At 49.6% G+C, this 21,428-nt stretch overlaps 1 protein-coding gene across 5 annotated transcripts in view; it reads left to right on the top strand.

Moving 5' to 3' along the window:
• The window catches only part of LOC123760080 (gigaxonin), a 67,366-nt gene that overhangs the window by 10,456 nt on the left and 35,482 nt on the right, over positions 1-21,428 (top strand). For 3 of the 5 annotated variants that reach the window (XM_069325255.1, XM_069325256.1, XM_045745538.2), the window contains exon 3: positions 3,855-3,926. The exons of the other annotated variants lie outside the window; for them this stretch is intronic. In XM_069325255.1, coding sequence (XP_069181356.1) covers positions 3,855-3,926 — 72 coding nt within the window. The remainder of the gene's footprint in view (positions 1-3,854; positions 3,927-21,428) is intronic. 5 annotated transcript variants of the gene reach the window in all.

The following is a 21,428-nucleotide window of genomic DNA, read 5'->3' as shown; positions in this document are numbered from 1 at the left end:
AAAAGGAAAAATAATTTTTTCTTCTAAACCTGTTAACTTGTGTTTTCTGATCATGGGAAAAATAATAAAAAAATCGTAAGTGGCATATATTGCCCGCTAAAGGGTGGGGAAGTCTGGCAAAAAGCAGGCGCCGACTCAGCGTGCGTCCCAGGCGGTCTGTTGCTCGCCAGCTGTCAGGCAGGAGTGGCCACAAAGAGATAATTACCTAATTATTTCAATGTCTCTGATTGATTTTTCGTAGTTTTTTGCTGTAATATTATTCAATAGTGTGTAGTGTGATATATTTATATAATAAAATGAGTGAATCATCGCTGCCCTCAAAAATATGGTGTGCATATTGTTGATTCAATTTTTATGTTCATCAAACAGTGAACAAATACTTTGTCGGTTATTACACTATATATAAAGGTCATATATAAGTATCTGCATGTTTTGTTCACCATAACGAACCACTAAGTTGGTATTATGAGTCAAAAAGTAACGAGGAGTGACCGCCATACACCAGCCAGCCACTTGCTGCTACTCACTCCTTCAACACCTCACTCGCTCACATTCTCCTCCCACCATACTTTTTTGCTTTTATTCACTATATACAGACGTTATATATAAGTATCTACATTCGTGTTCACCATAATGAACCCCTAAGTTGGCATGCTGAGTGGCAGTGGCAGCCAGTGGCAGTCCGCCACTGGCTGCTACTTCCTCCCTCCCTCAACTCACCTGACTCACCCCACATTTTCCTCCCACAATACTGTTTTTGCTTTTATTCACTATATACAGACGTTATATATATAAGTATCTACATGTTTTTTTCACCACAACTGTACAACTAAGTTGATATAGTTAGTTCAGACACTAAGAGACGTCGCTACACTGTCAGGTGGCGGCTGCTTCCCTCACACATTCAAGGTCAGACGCACTAAAATTTTACCCCCCAACAATACTGTTTGTGGTGTTATTGCCCTATATACAGATGTTATATATAAGTATTTACATGTTTTGTTCACCATAACTGTTCAACTAAGTCGGTATAATGCCCAAAGAGCATAGTGACCACCTCTACCAACATGACAAATCATGCAGATGTTGCCACACCCATCACTAAAATGGCTTCTCCCCCACACTCCTTTTGATGTTATTACACTGTATATACACGTTATATATAAGTATCTACATTCGTGTTCACCATAACAAACCACTAAGTTGGTATGCTGAGTGGCAATGGCAATGGCTGCCACTCCCTCCCTCCCTCACCTCACCTGACTCGCCACCATTCTCCTCCCACCATACTGTTTTTGCTTTTATATACAGACGTTACATATAAGTATCTGCATGTTTTGTTTACCATAGCGAACAAATAAGCTGGTATAGTGAGTCCAGACAGTAAAAGGTGGCCACACAGAGTCAGCAGATAATGCTACCTCCCTCCCCACCAAGATTACTCCTCCCACTACAGTGCTAATTATCACAACAATCCTGCTATTATCAGAATCCTGGTCATTTTGATCACAGTCAGGGGTCTTCTGTAATAATATCATCGCTAAATAATAGCATGAACATGTATATTATGGCCTTTTTAGGCGATGCTGTGGTCACAAACTGAACAGCAGTACTGTGAGCTCATGCTGCGTGCATCAGGCTTGGTGGCTCACTCAATTCTGAGGCCCCTCACACCCAGGAATTTGGCCCGCGATTTTTTTTTAAATGGTGTCTGTTTACAAGAGCCCTGATGAAGGTGTGGTGAACCCCGTGTATCCAGCCGTGTTGTAAGAGTCTGCCAGTGGACTCTCTTCCTTAGTGCTTTTCATGGCTGCCCTGGTTTTTCTTGAGGCTGGGGCTTTTGGGAGACAGCTCGGCCCTGGGGCCTGCCGGGTGGGTTCCCGGGGCTGGGGTGGGGCTGACGTAGGGGGCCTCAAGCCCCGTTGGACCCCGCCTGGATTTTTCTACCCCTCTGGGCAAGGCTTGTGGTTTGTGGAGTGGGGTTTTACCTTCCCCCCTCTCCACACAACTAATTGGGTGTCGGCCCTTCCCCGGGCTCGGTTCCTTGCCCATTATGCCCGTTGCTTCCGCCCTGTTGGTGGGTGCTTTTCTATATTCTTGGCCCATTTTTCCTGGGATGGGCCTTCTCCATCATGTCCCCCTCTTCTTGGGGTTCTGCATGACTTTTGGTCTCGGGTGCGACTGGGTTTTTCTGTGCCTTCGTCCTTTGTGTTTGCTTCTATGTGTTCTCGATGGTTCAAGATGGTTTTGCTCCTTCCCGTTTTACTGGTATATGTCTCGTCGTTCGGTGGCGCTTCCCTCCGGTTCTTTCTAGGGCTTGTGGGTCTATTTCGGGCAGCTTCTGGGTTTTTGGCCTTCTCGTTCATTTGTTCATATCTCTTCTTTCCGTGCTGTGTCTCGGCAGTGCTTGTTTTCCTTTTGTTCTGGTCTGGGATGCCGGATTGGGCTACTTGTAGCCACATTGTAACCAGCGTTGAATGTAATGAAACGCCATTTTCTGGGTGAGTCCTGGAGGCTCCTCAGATTCCCTCCCTCCCTCCGGTCGGCGGATTTTCGCATGTTTTGACCACACTCAGAACTGGAGTGTGGATCACTAGCGAGGTAGGTCTGGGGCTACCCCTTCCCTCTCCCGGGGAGGGGGGAGCTGCGCAGACAGCGGTGCATGATGGGTGACATCATACTAGTTTGCTCGTTTTTGTTTGGGGAGCTCTATCCACTCGTTCAGTTTTTGGTTGCAATTTTCACCAGAATAGGGGTTTGTTTGGGGATGCCTACATTTCTGGGTGCCTAACCCGGTTGATGGCAGACATAGAATGCTTCCAACCACACGGGGGTATCTATAGGCCATTGCTCCCCTTGCCTCTCTGAAGGGGCCAGGTTCTGGCTCGTGGTCCCCGGTAGGCCCATAAGAGCTCCGTACACATGACTGATGCCAAAGTCTGACATTAGCATATCAGCCTGGTAAGCTCCGGGGAGCCTCTGGGACCCACCCAGAAAATGGCGTTTCATTACATTCAACGCTGGTTTTTTTGGGGTTCGTTCATTACATCCAAGGGATTGATGCAGCAAGCAGTCAGGTTTTGTCCATTCTTATGCACATATATATGGAGGATATCAATGGTGCAAAAATATCTTTTCATAAGATTGTGAAAAGAATCTACTATTTGTGGTGGCTATTGACCTTGAATAAACAGTTTATTTAATTTATTATGCACCCCATACCCATCCTGTGGGCATTAGTGGAAAGGGTTACAGAGGCACATAATGAACTCAGGGACTGAACCCCACAATTTATTTAATTTAGCTAAGCAAGTTACAATCTTGATGAGCTAGTTACAAAATTCAGTACAGTATAAGTCGTCATATCAACAATGGGTTCGAGATCGACCACAAGTACAGTTTCTAAATTAAGCAACTGACATATGGGGAGAGCTAGTGTCACAATTGATATGTTTGTCCTGCACACCGCCCCCCATCCAGTGGGCAGTGGTGGATAGGTTACAATCACTTAGTTACTACCTACAGTTAGCAAACTGGGGATATTTTCCTAAAATTTCTGATAGCAGATCATTTTGAATGAAATATTTACCCATCCTTGGAACATTGGTTATAGAATTGTCTCTGAATTCACGTATCTTTTCGCACTCCATCACATAGTGACGGAGGGTGTGTGAATAATTTTGTTGACACAGTTTACATTTGGTCAGGTCTAAACAAACACCTCATGTTGTATTTTCATTGGCTGAAGTGTGTTCATTTACAATCTGTGGTTCCTGAAATTTAGTCATTGAATGCACGAGCCTCATGCATCTCGGGTGTATCCCGATTTTTAATTCACTTGGTGTTATCTACAGGCAAAGTCCACCAACCTCCCAGCTTGCCATAAGGACACATGGCGGGGACAGGAGTCATACACACAATGAAAGGTCAAGTTTAATGTTTTCTTTCATTACCGCTGAGCATATTTCATTAATGTTATTTTATGTCTAGTGAGTAAACAAGCAGCCCTCTATGCTGGAGCAACAGAAGGAAGCCTAGTGCTCATGGCATCGATAGGGTATGAGAAAGAGGATTGCTTTGTCCTCTGCAAATAGAGATTTTCACAAAACTAGTCAAGGTTAAATGTTTGGCAACATATTGATCTTTCTGATCTAAGGCTCCTTGGATAATATCTGAGCCAGATCTTTTTTGGTCCACTCAGGACTTGTATCGTCTGCCAGATTCTAGTTGACAGTGTCCACATTCATGACAAGTATCTTTCCTTATGGTCTCGTTGTGTATTCAGAGAGGGGGAGACAATGGCAAGTTTAACTCAAGCCACCACCAAACAACCAGCTTGTCTAGGTTGCTTGGTGACCTAGTACTGTATGTGCAAAGGAAACAATCTATACTCTCAATATTCCCTTTGAGCAATCATTAAAACGATGATCTCTCTAATGACTACTGTATATGCTGGCGCATAGGTCGATCCCCCAAAATTTTGAGGAGTAATTCAAATTTAGGCCTATATTCGCCAAATAAGACGACCCCCCTTCCCCCAATAAGGAAGGGAAGCAGCCTCACCGCCAGCTGACATATCCAACCTCGATTCTAGAACTGATGTAGTGCGTACTGGGTCACCTCTCTCCTGTGCTGGCTCTGGGTTCTGCTTGTTCAGCTAAGTGGTGGTGGTGTTTACCCTTGGTGCCATATCCTGCACACTGTGGTATAGTATGAGCCTAATTCTGAGAGTGCTTGGAGCTGCATGTGTGCAATGTTACCTTTCCTATGTGTTCCCTAGTGCTGCCCTTTCAATGCCAGGGTTATTTTCCCTGGTGTGTTCAAGGGTCGCTCCCTTAGAGGTCCATCTTGCTTGTAGTGGCCCTGGCCCAAGGTAAGTCAGATGTCATGGGACTTTCCTGTCTTAACACAGGTTGGGAGTGACATTGGCTGGTGGGGCGCACTGGTTTGAGCATTTCTCTCAGTGCGCTAAAGTCAGCCTTCACTTCTAGATTGCCAAACCTGTGTTGGCTTACTAATAGGTCCAGTGTAGCAATCTCAGCATCTTGGTGTCCTACTTGGGTCTCCCCTTCAAGCTCTGGAAATCCCCTGTGGGTTCGGTGGGCCTATGGATACTCCCCCGAACCTTGCTCTCGCTTCGTGCAAGTTTGTGGGTTGCTTGTCATCCATGCTATGTGGCGACTTTCTATTCTTCCGCCTCCATCATGCTGCCCATTGGGTTGGTGACACCTTTGACCCAGAGTCATGTGGGGTTTGTTCACCGTATCTGACTTTCTGAGTCTCCCAATGAAATTAGGCTTATAAGGCAGCAACTGCTTTGCATGTTTGGTTTTCTAAGTTGCAATAGTCTAGGTTATGTGCCCAGTTGGATGCCCTGGAGCTGGCCCAGTTGTTTTTTTAGGGAACCAGAATTGGAAGTGTGGGTGAACTCCACCTTGGGTCCATCCGTACCTCCTCTGAGCCTTTCCCTGTGCTTCTGGCCCCAAAGCATCTGAGATGTTCCGTGTTGGGGCAGGATTTAGTTCGGGATGTGGTTCAGCTAGCTCCTGGGGTATCATCTGCTAGCTTCTAATTGGGCATAGAGGCAGCTGAGCCAGCTCGTCATGCCGAGACTTCTGGGGTTTCCTTTCAACCAGTCCTTCCTTCCTTTGAAGCCTCTCCCTTGGACTTCATTTTTCTGTCCTGGGCAGTGGGCAAGGACACTGGCTCTGCCATGGGGCCCTCTTCTGTGTCTTTCGAGGCTTAGGGGAAGTCATATGTGGGCCCCCTCGGTCCCTTTCGACTCTATGCTGTTCGGTTCCCTCCAAGGAGGGTCTTCTTTTGCAGGGGGTTTTGGATTTTCATATCCTCTCTTTTAGTATGAGTATGAGTTGGGTGCGGTTCCTCCCAAGGGTTCAGTTCTGTGTGCCTTTGGGACCTTTGGGATTGTCCATTCATAAGTTTCTCCCTCTCGAGTCCTTCTTGCGGCGGCTCATGAGGCTCCTTTTACATGCCTCCTCCAAGACCCAAATTTCATATTCTTGATAGGCTATTACTCTTTTGGGTTTGGGTCTTTTTCTCTGTATTGGATTCATTATGTGGTTCCGAAGTCTTCCTGGCTGGCAGACAAACCCTTGTTCTCACTTGGTGCTTGGCACAGTATTTATCATACCATAAGATGGAGTGGTGTGAAGTGCTGACTGTGCTGCAAGTGGTTTTTTTTTTAGGGGGGGGGGCCTTGACTTTTGCGCCTCTCAATGACCGCCTGTTTGTTCCTGCTTTTTCTTGGGATATGGGTCTCGTGCAGCTCCATGCCCAGGTTTCCCTGTTGTCAGTGCTGCTTGTGGTGGATGATCTTTGTTTTCATCTACATTTGGGTTTTGTTGTGCATTTCCTGGGCATCTTTGAGCTGCATACTGTGTTGCTCATAGAGGATATGGGAACACTTGGTGGGGGCCACATGTGGAGGGGTCTTGGACTTAGCTGTTGCTGTACCAGCTGCACTTGCCATGCTGTATGATCCCATGCTCCAAGAGGCAGTGGCCACGTTCTTCTCCATGTGACTCACGTATTGACAGGCTGTGCTGGCCCATTCCTTTAACCACTGCACTGCGCCTGCCAAGAAATCTCATTTCCCCATTACTGTGCCAACCAAGAAAACCCTTTTTGATTTTTTTAATTCACAGTTGAAACGCGAATGTAGTAGGTTAGATACGAAATGGACTCCTGGGACTTCGAGTGAGACGCAGCCATCATGAAAAAATTCTCAGATCTCCCTAGGGCTGCTGGCAGGATCAGTTCTGAATGAGCAACCAAGGGTGGCATACACGCCTCTGGCTCCCAAACACCTGTCGGATGCGATGTTGAAAGATCGCACTCCATCAGTGAAATTCAGACCTTATTATTTGAAGAAAATAAGGGGTCATGATATTGATGAAGCTAGACACAATAAGGACCTAACACAAGGATCGGATGCAAGTGATGCAGTACCAACGAGGATAATACAGCGAGCATATCCAGTTTGTAGCTGAGCTCCACCCATACTCACTCATGTTGTCTCCATTTTCTGGAGGAAGCCCCTACAGCTCCTCGAAGCTATCCAGGCTGATATGGATAACCCAACTTTTGGCATCAGTCGATGTGGGTGGAGTTCTAGGCCTACCAGGGACCATGAGTCAGAACCTGGCCCCCCTCAGAGAGGCATGAGGAGCAATGGCCTATAGAATGCACATGTGATTTAGGAGCATTCTATATCTGCCATCTATATCTGCTAGGGGCTTGGGGTTCTCTTCCACAAGTCACCTTGGGTCTACCTCTGTTGGTCTGTTGCTGCTTGGCAATTGATCACCCCAAGTGTTTTGGGCGGCTTCCGCTCTTGTTTACCTTGGGGTAAGTGGTAGTTTTGCACTGGTAGAGGCGCAGCTAGTTTTCACCTATAACAGAGGCTGGCTCTGTTCCTTCTGGGTACATTATCCTCTTGCGAGGTTTTTCCTTTCTTTCTGATTTTGCCTAGTGGGGGGTCTGCCTTGGTGTCTACTACCCCCTTGTTATATTAGGGTTTGTTTATTGTTTGGTGGTACCCCCCTGCTTCGCTGCCTTGTGTGTGGACACGTCCCGGGGGTTCAGCCTTAGCAGTGTTGTTTGGTAGCTTGGGTGCTGGTTAGCAGTACCTTGCCTGGGATAACCCTTAGCAGACAAAGTCTAGGGTCCTAGGGTCCCTGGGAAACCCCATGGGGCGCTTGGGTCAGATGGATGTGACCCCCTGAGTCCTCTCCTCTCTTTGTGCGAGTTTGAGGATTGTTCTGTCCCCTTGTCTCACAGCGATGCTCATTGTTTTTGCCTCAGTCATGCTGCCTGTTGGGTCGGTGACACCTTCTACCCTTAGTCCTGCGAGCTTTGTTGCTTGTTGGTGACTCGGTTTACCCAACCTGATGATGACATTATTCGGGTACAGGCAGCTCGCCTGTTGCAGGATAGGTTTAGGTTGTTGCAATGTGCTAGGTTGGTTGCTTTCCCGGATGCCCCGAGGCTGCCTCGTTTTGCTTATAGGGACCTGGACTTGGGGGTGTTAGTCGCTTCGGCCTTGGTTCCATCTGCACCCCATCGTTCTTTCCCTGCTGTGGTTTATTTGGTTACCCCGTCTGTGAAAAATGTCTGCGCTTTTGAAGCTGTTTGCGCTGATTAATGGCAGATATAGAATGCTCCAAAATCACATGTGCATTTCTATAGACATTGCTCCTCGTGCCTCTTTGAGGAGGCCAGGGTCTGGCTCGTGGTCCCCAGTAGACCTAAAACTCCACCCACATCGACTGATGCCGAAGTTAGGGATATCCTTATCAGCCTGGATAGCTCCAGGAAGCCATAGGGGCTCCCCCCCTTCCCCAGAAAACAGCATAAAAGTGGAAGATCCGGAGAACTTCTTTATGCGTGATATTCAAAACCCTGTAAATATAACTGATATCAACATGAGCATGGCAGATTTTGAAAGAAATTGAAAACATGCCCATGCACTCAGCTCTGGGGCCAGACTCATGGAATTCAATTTTTATAAAGAAATGCAAGGTGCCATTAGCACAGGCACTCAGTATAGTGTGAAGGAAGAGCTTGGATACGGGGGAGATACCAAATGCGCTTAAAGCAGCAGACTTAGCCCTTCTACAGAAGGGAGGGAGCAAAGCATTTGCAAAGAATTATAGACCAGTTGCACTAATGTTCCACATAATAAAAGTATTTGAGAGAGTGATCAGGAGTCAGGTCACTAGTTTCATGGAAACCAATGATCTCCACAACCCAGGCCAACATGGATTTAGAGCGGGGAGATGATGCCTCTCATAGCTACTTGACCATTACGACAAAATCACTGAGGCGTTAGAAAGAAAAACAGAATGCAAATGTTGTATACACGGACTTTGCAAGGGCATTCGATAAATGTGATCATGGAGTGATAGCACACAAAATGAGGTCAGTGGGAATAACAGCTAAAGTAGGATGCTGGATACTCAGTTTTCTGTTGAACAGAACACAAAGAGTAACAGTCAACCATATAAAATCGAGTCGATTTTATATGGTAGTTAAAAGCTTTGTACCTCAGGGTACAGTCTTTGCACCACTGCTTTTCCTTATTCTCATATCAAATATAGACTCAAATACAAGTCACAGCTTCGTATCATCCTTTGCACACGACACAAAAACCAGCATGAAAATGACCTCTGTTGAAGACATTGAAAAACTTCAAGCGTATATTAATAAAGTTTTCGACTGGACAACAGATAATAACATGATTTTTAACAGGGATAAATTCCAGGTACTCAGGTAGGGTAAAAATGAGGAACTTAAACATAATACATGGTACAAAACACAATCAAATGTGCACATCGTAGGAAAACAGCATGTAAAGGATTTGGGAATACAGAGCACCACTTGGTTTCCGAACTTTAGTTATCCGAAATTTCCAGTTTCCCGATTGGAATTGGGGTGTCATGCTACACGAACAAAGTTCGGGTAGGAACGGTCCGCCAAGCGTCACGCCGGACCGTGGTGGTGAGTGGGAGATGGTCCAGTTTACCCACTGACTGTGTTGGGCACCACCACTCTAGAGTGCCTTCTACTCTATGACTTCACAGATTCACGGCCTATTATTCCTATTATTTTGAATTGTCATGAGGCTGGAGTGTTCATTCTGTGATTTTGTTTTACATATCTGCACAATCAAGAAACATCTGTGCACCATGTCGGCTCCAAATGCACGCATTGCGTCAGTGATGGCTGACTGGTGGGTAGATGGATGGGAAAGCATAGGTGGGAGGCAGTATGAGAGAGAGGGAGAGAATTAGTGAGAGAGGGGGAGAATTAGTGAGAAAGTGAGGGAGAGATGCTAAGAGGTAGGCAGGAAGTGAGGGAAGTAGTGAGGGAGGATGGGAGAATTAGGGAGGAAGGGAGGGAAAGGCAGGCAGGCTGGCAGGCAGGCAGAGACAGGCAAGCAGGCTGGCTGGCTGGCTGGCTGGCTGGCTGGCTGGCTGGCTGGCTGGCTGGCTGGCTGGCTGGCTGGCTGGCTGGCTGGCTGCTGCTGGCTGGCTGCCTGCCTGGCTGCTGCTGCCTGGCTGCCTGCCTGGCTGCCTGGCTGCCTGCCTGCCTGCCTGCCTGCCTGCCTGCCTGCTGCCTGCCTGCCTGCCTGCCTGCCTGGCAGGGATGGATGGGTGTTGAGGTGAACCACATGACCTTTAGAGAGAGTGTGTATGGGATGTAGGGGTGGGGGAGGTGTGTCGGTGGGGGGGGGACCGGCTCACTCCTATAAGCCTAACTACACTCGACCCATTAGCTAGATTTGTTTCTTAAATGTACATCATCATATATATTTTTGGTTGCAGGTTTTATTTAGTAATATTATTTTAGGATAATAAAAAGTTATAAAAATACTTATTTCATGAACGCTTTATTGTATTAGATGGAGATTCTCTGGCTGGCAATCTACTAAGCTAGCTACTTCGGGGAGAGGGAGTGCAGCAGCAGTGAGGGTGTACTCACATAGTTGTACTCGTCTAGTTGTCCTTGCGGGATTGAGCTCTGGCTCTTTGGAACCGCCTCTCCTGAGGGAGAAGTGAATCAGGACTTCTCTAATTGGTGATGCAAACAAAATACTGTTGCATTTATGCTATGAACCTGTCAATTTTTTCCCATAGATTTTTTGTTTAATTTTCTGGGGGGAGCCCCGTCGACTCCTGGAGCTATACCAGGCTGATATGCTAATGTCAGACTTTGGCATCAGTCATGCGTATGGAGTATGGAGTTCTTGGGGCCTACCGGGGACTACGGCCAGAACCTGGCCCCCTCAGAGAGGCAAGGGGAGCAATGGCCTTTAGAAACTCCCGTGTGGTTGGAAGCATTCTATGTCTGCCATTGACCGGGTCAAACTTCCAGAAAGGTAAGCATCCCGAAACAAACCCCTATTCTGGTAAAAATTTCTACCAAAAGCTGAACTAGTGGATAGAACTCCCCAACAGAAAACAAGCAAACAAGTATGACGTCACATGTTACTGCACCTCTGTCTGCACAGCTCCCCCCTCCCCGGGAGGGGGGAGGAGGAACAGGGAACTCCAGACCTCTCACACCGGCTATCCACCCATCAGTTCTTCAGCTGATGCTAAAGGCACTGGTTGTGTGCTCCGGCTCCTGTGGTTATTTCAGCACTGTGCCTAGAGTGTGGTGTCTGTCTTCTAGGTGGTGTGAGAGCCGGGAGTGAGTCTCCAGTACTCGGGCTGCATGCGCCTAGGGTTGCCTTCCCTGAGTGCCCTGTAAGTACTGCCCTTGGAGCTTGGGGTTACCTTCCACAAGTTCCTTGGGTCCTGCTTCTGCTAGGCCATCTACTTTTTGTTTTTTGGCCACCCTTTGTGTGATGGGAGTTCTGTTTCCCTTGTTTGCCTTAGGGTAAGGGGCAGTTTGCACTGGTAGGGGCGCAGGGTACTGCGCGGCTTGTTTTCAACAATCATAGCGGCCGGTTCTATTCTGCCTGGGCACGTTGTCCTTCTTGTGGGGGTTTCTGTTTCCTTTTTGTTTGTCTACCTGGTGGGGGTCTGCCTTTGGTTCTTGCCCCCTTTGTACTGGATTCTTTTCCTTCTTCCAGTGGTTCCCCCTGCTAGGTCGCTGTGATTGTACACGTCCCGGAGGTTCAGTTCTTAGAAGGTTGTTTGGTAGACATGGGCGCTAGTTAGCAGTACCCTGCCTGGGATTACCTAAGTGCGAGTCCTCTTATAGTAAATGCTCAGGACCCTGGGAAACCCCTAGGGGCAGCATGGGTCCGATGGATGTGACCCCGGAGTCCCCCACTCGCTTTGTGCGAGTTTGAGGGTTGCTCTGTCCCCTTGTCTCAGGGTGATGCTCGTTGTTTTGCCTCCGTCAGCTGCCTGTGGGGTTGGTGACACCTCGGCACGGGGTCCTGCCAGTTTTGTTGCTTGCTGTGGCTCAGTTACTCACTCTTTTGCTGACTAAGTGGGTACAGGCAGCACGGGCGTTGCACGTTAAGTTTCGGTGGCAACGTGCTAGGTTGTTTGCTCCCCGGAAGGCCCGAGGCTGCCCCGTTTTGATTGGTGGTCTTGTCAGGACCCCCCTTTCCCCCTTCCTCCCTGCATCCGGGTCTTTACCGTCTGTAGGTTCAGGGTCGGGGCGGGGCTTCCATGGTTTTGAGACTCGGTTGGTCTCGAGGAATTCCCCTTCCGGGTAGTGACGGGGGCATTCGAGCCTCTTCCTCCAGCCATGTTGTATGAGTCTGCCAGTGGGTTCCCTTCCTTTGTGTTTTTCACGGCTGCCTCGGTTTTTCTTGAGGCTGGGGCTTTGGGGGGACGGCTCGGCCCTGGGGCCTGCCGTGTGGGTTCCCGGGCTGAGGAAGGGCTGACTTGGGGGGTCTCTGACCCCATTAGAACCCGCCGGGGTTTTTTCTACCCCTTGAGCGGGTCTTGTGGTTGCATGGAGTGGGGTTTTCCTTCCCCACTCTCCAACATGAGTTGTTGGGTGTCGGCCCTTCCCCGGGCACAGTTCCTTGTCCCTTACGCCCGTTGGTTCCGTCCTGTCGGTGGGTGCTCTTCTCCGTTGTTCACCCCTTTTAACTTGGGATGGGACTTTCCCGTCATGTTCCCCTCTTCTTGGGGTTCTGCATGCCTTTCAGCCTCGAGTGCGACTGAGTTTTTTGGTGCCTTTGTCGTTTGTGCTTGCTTACTCCATTTTTCATTTTTGGCTTCTGGTCCCGTGCGTTGGGCTGTTTCTTCAGAGAATTGCCTGGGATACGTCCTGTTGGGCTACTTTTCGTTCGTGTCCAGCGCATGCACCGTGGGAGTTTGTTTTGCTTCGGACAGTGTGCACCAGTGCTGGGGTTCTCTGTCCATTTTCTCTAGAGTGCTTTGCCTCTCGCTCATCTCATTCTCCAGTCCGTGCACCCAGTTGCTCCTGGGGTGCTCTGGGGTGCCGCTATTGGGAGGAAGCTGGGTTTTCCCTGCGTTTTAGGTAGTGGGTGCCTCCGTCGCCTCTCCCCTCCTCTTCTGCATGGGCAGCTCTGGTCTGCTTCCGCGGGTGATGCTCCCGGTTCTCGGTTGTGGGTGCACGATACTCTGGCCGCCTCCTCGGGCGGCTCCGGCCTTGTGACATTGTCTTGATCCTTCTGTGCCACTGTTCTGCATGTCAGTTTATGCGGTCTGGCGTTTCCTTCGTCCAGGCGCTGGTTCGTTTTTTGGGGTACGATTTGGAGTACATACGCACATGAGTACATGGATCATACTAACAGGGGTGCCTGCAGCACGCCTATTGGCCCATACGTGGCAGCTCTTGTTCCTAACCTCCAAATTCGGACGTCAGCCTGCAGGTGACTGCAGGAAGCCTCTCGCCCCATACGGGGCGGCTCCTGACTGTGCCCATCCAGTCCCTCTCCTATGCATGTCCACCTATGCGGGTTTGGGGAGTAGATGAACTCCCAGAACCCCATCATGCTGGTATCAAGCAGGTTTCGTGCTTGTGTTCGGGGCCCCACCTCCACCGTGTTCCACGGTGCGTAAGTGGTGGTGCCTGTTGTGTGGTACATGTTCCTGTGTCAAGAGTGTTTTGTGGTGAAGTTTTGCTGCGGTTTTGATACTGCGGTTGCGTGTTGGAGTGCGCTTGTGGCGTTTTGTTCGGCCCTTCCATGCTTCCTCCCAGGGCCTTCCTTGTTTTGTTTTTTTTCCCATGCTTTCTGGGTCCCTCATTCCTTGCCGGTCTTGCTGTACCTGGCTTAGCTTTTCCATGAACATTCAAATTAAAGTTCAAATATTTATTCAGGTAATGTACATGCTTACAGGGTGAGATACAAACATTGATGGAACATTGGATTCTCTGTTCTCCCCTAGTTGTTCTCCCCTTGTTGTGTTTGTTGGGGTTGGGCTTTGGCTCTTGGTCCCACCTCTCTGCTGTCGGACGCTTAGGGTGCGGGTTCCTGGGCCTGCTGGGCTCTTTCGTATTTACGTTTGACCCTGTCTGGAGTCAGGCTCCGCCATTCTCTGCTTTCGCCACGAGACGTTCCTTCCAGTTGCATGTTGCATATTGCCTGTTTGCATGTTGTGTGTGTGGTGCATGTTGCTGGTGTGTGTGTGCATTGGTAACGTGTGCCATAGTGACATGTGGTACTTATTACTGTGTCGGGATGTTGTGGGGTGACATTTTGCTGTAGTTTTGTGCCTGGGATTGCGCTTTGGCTCTTTCATCCTGCCTCTCCCCTGTCGTTTCCCCGAATTCTCCTGGGCTCTGTCAGGTCTGCACTTGCAGCTGTGTGTAGGGTCCACTTCCACCACTTCCCTTCCTCGTACATCTCCTTCACGCTGTTGTGTGTTTTGTTTGTGCCTTTTGGCCTTACTGTTGCCAGGTTTGGGTTCCTATTTTCCTGGCCTGCCCTGCCTGTGAGCTTTTTCGGGGTCTCGCGGTGTTCCTTCTCTGGGGTCTCGCGTCGGGCTCGTAGTTTCTAGTCTCCTGGCGAGTTCGCTTGCGTTGGGGTTTTTTCTGTTCAACAGATGTTCCGTCTCCGTCTTTGTCGGCTTGGGTTTCCGGCTCTGCCTCCTCGGTGGTCGCGCCTGAGATCTTCCATGGCTCCGCCTCTTCCTAGGCTTGGATGAACCTTGACGGGGCTGGTTGGGTTCTGCCTCGAGTTTCTCACCTTTGGTAGGTGGTCGGGTGGCTTCGTGGTTGGTGTCCCACCTGCGTGCTTTTCTTGGCGGCAGTATGGGGTAATTTGGCGGTCCTTCCTTTTCCTTCTGTCTCTTCTTAGGTGGCTGTGTTTGTTGGCGTCGGCTTGGCTTTTCTGGTGGGGGTTGGGGGCCATTGACTTGCCACATACTGTTGCCTCGTTTTGTGCGGTGCTGGCGGAGCCGCTGCAGCTTGCTTTTGGTCTTGGTGTTACATCTGCGAAGTTCGTAGGCTGTCTCGTGCATTGTTTCACCTCCGGCTTGTTCTTGCACTGCTTGGGCCGTCCTGATCTCTGGGCAGCGTGCTCTTTTTTCTCCTCGGTTGGTGGTGGCCCCTTCGGTTCGGGTTTGTTTTGACGGCTCTTTCCTGTTGGCGTTTGCCTCTAGGGCTCGGGTTGCTGAGCTTCTTGCTCTCCGTCAGTCATGGGTTTGGTTTGTTCAGTTGCAACCATCTCCCTCTTTCTGGCACGGGGTGAGGCTGCAGTGTTCCGGGGGTCCTTGGTTGTTGGTGGTTGGTTGGTTGGGCCGGGGGTGCATCATGTTTGTGTGGCCCTCCACTGTTATTTGCACGCCATGGCTTCTGTGTCCTGGGCGCGCTTTCGGTTGATCCGGTTCCATTCTTCTCTGTTCGCGGGAGGTGTCCTGGGTCGTTCACCGTGTTATTACGGCTAGCCAGCCTGTGTTCTTTGCCCTTGGCTTTTGTGGTTTCGCTGCTGCTTGTTGCCATCTTGGCAGCGTGGTCCTTGCTGACTTCGGGCACGAGACTTTTTGGGCGGTCGTACAGGGGCCTGGCTGCTCCTTGTCTCGTGTCGTTCCTGGGCTCGTTTGGGCTGTGGCGCCTTGGGTTGGCGGTTGCAGCCAGTTGTCTCGCTTTCTGTTAAGGGGTGCGTGGTGTTCGCCTCTCGGATCTGTCCCTTTGACCTTCCTCTGTGGGTAGTTAGCTCCGGGGAGCCGATGGGGCTCCCCCCAGAAAACCAGCGTTGAATGTAATGAAACGCCATTTTCTGGGTTAGACCTGGAGGTCTCCCCGGCAACCCTCCCTCCGGTCGGCGGTTTTTTCGCGTGTTTTGACATCCAGCCTCAAACTGATGGGTGGATAGCCGGCATGAGAGGTCTGGGGGCTCCCCCTTCCCCCTCCCGGGGAGGGGGGAGCTGCGCAGACAGAGGCGCGGTGATGTCATACTTGTTTGCTTATTTTCTGTTGGGGAGTTCTATCCATTAGTTAGGCTTTTGGTAGCAAATTTTACCAGAATAGGGGTTTGTTTTGGGATGCTTACCTTTCTGGATGTTTGACCCGGTCGATGGCAGACATAGAATGCTTCCAACCACACGAGTGTTTCTATGGGCCATTGCTCCTCTTGCCTCTCTGAGGGGGCCAGGTTCTGGCCGTAGTCCCCGGTAGGGCCCTAAGAACTCCATACACATGACTGATGCCAAAGTCTGATATTAGCATATCAGCCTGGTATAGCTCCGGGGAGCCTCCGGGGTCTCACCCAGAAAATGGAGTTTCATTACATTCAACGCTGGTTTTTTATTTTATTTTCTGGGGGGAGCCCTGTCGGCTCCCCGGAGCTTTACCGGCTGATATGCTAATGTCAGACTTTGCCATCAGTCATGTGTATGGAGTTCTAGGGCCTACCGGGGACCACGGCCAGAACCTGGCCCCTCAGAGAGGCAAGGGGAGCAATGGCCTATAGAAACCCCCATGTGGTTGGAAGCATTCTATGTCTGCCATCGACCGGGGTCAAGCATCCAGAAAGGTAAGCATTCCAAAACAAACCCCTATTCTGGTGAAAATTGCTACCTAAAGCCAAACTAGTGGATAGAACTCAACAGAAAACAAGGAAACTAATATGACGTCATATGTCACTGTGCCGCTGTCTGCGCAGCTCCCCCCTCCCCGGGAGGGGGAAGGGGGAGCCCCAGACCTCCCACGCCGGCTATCCACCCATCAGTTCTTCGGCTGATGCTATAGGCACCGGTTATGTGCTCCGGCTCCAGTGGTTGTTTCAGCACTGTAACCTAGAGTGTGGTGTTTGTTTTCTAGGTGGTGCGTGAGCCGGGAGTGATTCTCCAGTACTCGGGCTGCATGCGCCTAGGGTTCCCTTCCCTAGGTGCCCTGTAAGTACTGGCCTTGGGGCTTGGGCCACCTTCCACAAGTTCCTTGGGTCCTGCCCCTGCTTGCCGTTTACTGCTTGGTTTTCGGCCGCTCTTTGTGTGCTCGGGTGTTCTGTCTCCCTTGTTCGCCTTAGAGTAAGGGGGCAGTTTTTGCACTGGTGGGGCGCAGGGTACTGTGCAGCTTGTCTTTACCAATCATAGCGGCCGGCTCTGTTCCACTTGGGTACGCTGTCCTCTTGTGGGGTTTTCTTTTCTTTTTTTTATCTACCTGGTGGGGGGGGGGGGGTCTGCCTTCGTTCTTGCCCCTTGTGTCCCTTGTGTTCTGAGTATTTTCTGGTGGTACCCCTGCTAGGTCCCGTGAGTGTACACGTCCCAGGGGTTCAGCTCTTAGAAAGTTGTTTGGTAGCTTTGGGTGCCGGTTAGCAATACCCTGCCTGGGATTACCTGAGCGCGAGTCCTCTTATAGTAAACGCTCGGGACCCTGGGAAACCCCTGGGGGCACGCGGGTTTCGATGGATGTGACCCCAGAGTCCCCCCCTCGCTTCCAGCGAGTTTGAGGGTTGCGCTCACCCCTTTGTCTCTGGGTGACTCTCTGTTTTGCCTCCGTCTGCTGCCTGTGGGGTCGGTGACACCTTCGACCCGGAGTCCTGCGAGTTTGGTTGCTCGTTGTGGCTCGTTTACCCAGTTGTGCTGACAAAGCGGGTGGCAGGCAGCAGGGGCGTTGCACTTGAGCCTTGGTGGTGGCAACGTTCTCGTGGTTTCCTCCCCGGGAGCCCCAGGGCTGCCCCGTTGTAGTTCGTTTTGGGACTTGGGGGTGTTGGTTGCTTCGGTTCCATCCACGCCCCCTTGTCTTTCCCCTGGATCACCCTTCCTGCCTGCATCCGGTTCCTTACCGTCTGTAGGTTGGGGGCGGGGTTTTTGATGGTGTCGTTTTTGTGTTCAGTGGCGGCCCTCCGCTGTTGTTTGCGTGCCACGGCGTTTGGGTCCGGAGCGCGTTTTGCGTTGATCCGGTTCTGTTCTTCCCGGTTCGCGGGTGATGGTGTCCCGGGTGGTCAGCCATGTTCTTGCGGTTAAGCTGCCTGTGTTCTTCCCTCATGCCTGTGGCGTTCGTGGCTTCGCTGTTCTCGCTGCCGTCTGGGCGACGTGGCCTTGTGGTCTTTCGGGCATGGATTTTTGGTGTTCGTGCAGGGGCCTTGCTGCTCGTTGTTCTCGTGTTGTTCCTGGGACTTTTCGGGGCTGTGGCGCCTTGGGTTGGCGTTTGCTGCCGGTTGTCTTGCCTCCGTGGGGGGTGCGTGGTGTCCGCGTCCCGGTTCTGTCCCTTTGACCTTCCTCTGTGGGTAGTTAGTTCCCCCCAGAAAACCAGCGTTGAATGTAATGAAACGCCATTTTCTGGGTGAGACCCAGAGGCTCCCCAGCAACCCTTCCTCCCTCCGGTCGGCGGTTTTTCGCGTGTTTTGACATCCAGCCTCAGAACTGATGGGTGGATAGCCGGCGTGGGAGGTCTGGGGCTCCCCCTTCCCCCTCCCGGGGAGGGGGGAGCTGCGCAGACAGCGGCGCGGTGACGTATGACGTCATACTAGTTTCCTTGTTTTCTGTTGAAGAGTTCTATCCACTAGTTTGGCTTTAGGTAGCAATTTTCACCAGAATAGGGGTTTGTTTTGGAATGCTTACTTTTCTGGATGCTTGACCCGGTCGATGGCAGACATAGAATGCTTCCAACCACACGGGGGTTTCTATAGGCCATTGCTCCCCTTGCCTCTCTGAGGGGGCCAGGTTCTGGCCGTGGTTCCCGGTAGGCCCTAGAACTCCATACACATGACTGATGCCAAAGTCTGACATTAGCATATCAGTCGGTAAAGCTCCGGGAGCCTCCGGGTCTCACCCAGAAAATGGCGTTTCATTACATTCAACGCTGGTTTTTTCTCCATTTTCCTCCATTTCTCGTTTACGAACTGACATGATAACCGACAGGTCTCATCCCCAAGGGGCTCGGAAACCAAGTGGTGCTTTGTAACGATGTTTGACGACCTAACGTTTAGGGAGCATAACCAAGCAAATTTTGCCTCCGCCAGAAAAATGATAGGATGGATTACGAGAACTTTCAAATCCAGGGATCCCATCACAATGGTTGTACTCTTCAAATCACATGTGCTGTCCCATTTTGAGTACTGCTCAGTACTCACCTCCTCCTTCAGAGTAGGAGAGATTGCTGAAATAGAGGGAATACAGAGAACATATACGGCACGCATAGATACGATAAAGCACCTAAATTATTGGGATCGTCTCAAAGCTTTCCAAATGTACTCACTAGAAAGGAGACGAGAGAGAGAGATCAAATAATATATACGTGGAAAATACTGGAGGGCCAGGTCCCAAATCTACACAGTAAAAAAAACTACATACTGGAGTGAACAATATGGAAGAAAATGTAGAATAAAACCAGTGAAGAGCAGGGGTGCCATAGGCACAATCAGAGAACACTGTATAAACATCAGAAGTCCACGGTCGTTCAACATACCCCCAGTGAGCATAAGAAATACTGATGGAACAACCGTGGACATCTTCAAGAGAAAACTAGATAGTTTTCTTCAAGGGGTGCCGGACCAACTGGGCTGAGGTAGATATGTGGGCCTGCAAGCCACTCCAAGCAACAGCCTGGTGGACCAAACTCTCACACGTCAAGCCTGCTTCGGGCCAGGCTTGTGGAGTAGAACTCCCAGAACCCCATCAAGCAGGTATGCTGCTCTGTCGGCGGTGTTCATAACATGTTCTGGGCTGATATTAGGGCATGGGGGTTTTGAAGGTTGAACAGAGTTCTGGCAGCCTGGTATCTGGTGAATGTTCCCGGGACTTGGTGCCCTTGTATGGCTCTGGGTCATATGTCTTGGCCAGGGGGTTTCATCTTCGTTTTGTCTTCTGCAGTGCTTCCTCTCCTGGTGAGTTTCTAAGTGTTTCCTTCTATGTGGATAGTTAGCTTAAGGGAGCCAAAAAAAGGTTTCCCCGGAAAACCAGCATTGAATGTAATAAAATCGGGCCTCATCGGGCCTTATTACATTGAATGTAATAAAATCGATTTTCTGCCTCATCGGGCAGAAAGTCTTGCAATAGTCGCTGAAATTAAGAGTGCTGTGAGAGTACTTACCATCAGGGAAGAGTTATCAAGTTTCAGTGGATCCCCTCCCATGTTAGATTATGTTGGAATGAACGAGCAGATGTGCTGGCTGCTGAAGGCGCTGAAGGAGACCATATTGAATACTTCATACCCAAGACTCTACTACAAATTAGAGGTATTGTCAGGCAACATCACCGTGACAAGGTAACTGAGGAAAGGAGGATAGAAGCACAAACCAGTGAATCTGTACGATGGTACAACATGGTTGCAGCTGGCAATCCCAGTCATTATGGCCGAAGAGGAGGAGGACGAGGGAGAGAATCAGTAATAGCGAGAATCCGTCTTTGATACAAATATCCATGGAGATATGGAATGGAAACAACAGTTGATCAGCGAAGTTGTAGAATCTGTGGTGAGAGTGATGGACACCGCCTTGAACACTATCTACGTGAATGTGAACACCTGAGAGAAATCAGAACTATGTGTAGAATAATAAACCCCACATTGTTTGAGTTAGGAAAACACTATTTGTCAAATATTGATACTGTTCTTAAAAGATTCCCCCATTTTGCACCCGCAAGATAATGTAAGCTTTTAAAGGTTGATAGATGTTAATCTTCTTGTTTGAGGAGCTGTTCACTTGAGACAGTTAAGCAAGTCCCAGCTGTGTCTGGGTACAAGTGACAGGATAAACAACCCAGCGGGTTTTCTTCCTATTGGGGAGTGTTGTACATGCTGCTATGGCGGTATGTCCACTCACAAGATGAGTGGCGCTGCCCAATAAACTCGCCCCTTGGGGAAAAATTTAAAAAAATTAAATTTAATGTAATAAAACTCCAATTTCTGGGTGAGCCTCATTGGTTCCTTGAGTTGTACCCTTCCTTTCTTATCATCGGATGGCTCAGGAACTGGGAGCTGGGACAATGACTGGCAGTGAGCTTCCTCCCTCCTCCTCTTCCCCATAAATAAGTAGGGAGGTGGGGCAAACAAGCTCATGCTAGTTCCAAGAGAATTCAGTCACTTGTTTACATAGTTGAGATGTTCTTTTGGCAGGTTCCAATGCATTGGTCTAGTTTGAAGCCAGCAGTACCTGTAGTTTGTTTTGACTCGCTAACTTTCTGGTTGGCTTTCTTGGTGAGGTGGCAGGGATATCCTGAGTGACCTGGACTGGCATCTAATGGCAGTTTGGCACATCACATTTTGGGCATGTACTTAGCAGCAATGATTGTTTGTCTTGTTTTCTTCAGGGTTATTATTTTCCTACCAGCGATTGCTCGTTTTGAATTATTTATATTCCTGGTGGGTTTTATTTCAATTTTGGGTCGATCAACTTCAAAACTTCCCTTGCCTCTTAGAGAGAACCATATTCTGACCTTGGCTTCTGGTAGGCTTAAGTGAATTTTGGAGGTCTGGTGCATTTCCACCATGGCTTAGCAGTGAAAGTTGCTAAAACTAGAGGGAGTTACTGAGTTGACCAGCAGAACAGGGTGTTTCATTACATTTAACTCTTGATTTTTATTTTACAC

Source organism: Procambarus clarkii, chromosome 16 (genome assembly GCF_040958095.1).
Source record: "Procambarus clarkii isolate CNS0578487 chromosome 16, FALCON_Pclarkii_2.0, whole genome shotgun sequence".
Lineage (NCBI taxonomy): Eukaryota > Metazoa > Arthropoda > Malacostraca > Decapoda > Cambaridae > Procambarus > Procambarus clarkii.
The sequence above is the reverse complement of the archived record's forward strand: the minus strand, read 5'-3'. Positions and strand labels throughout refer to the sequence as shown.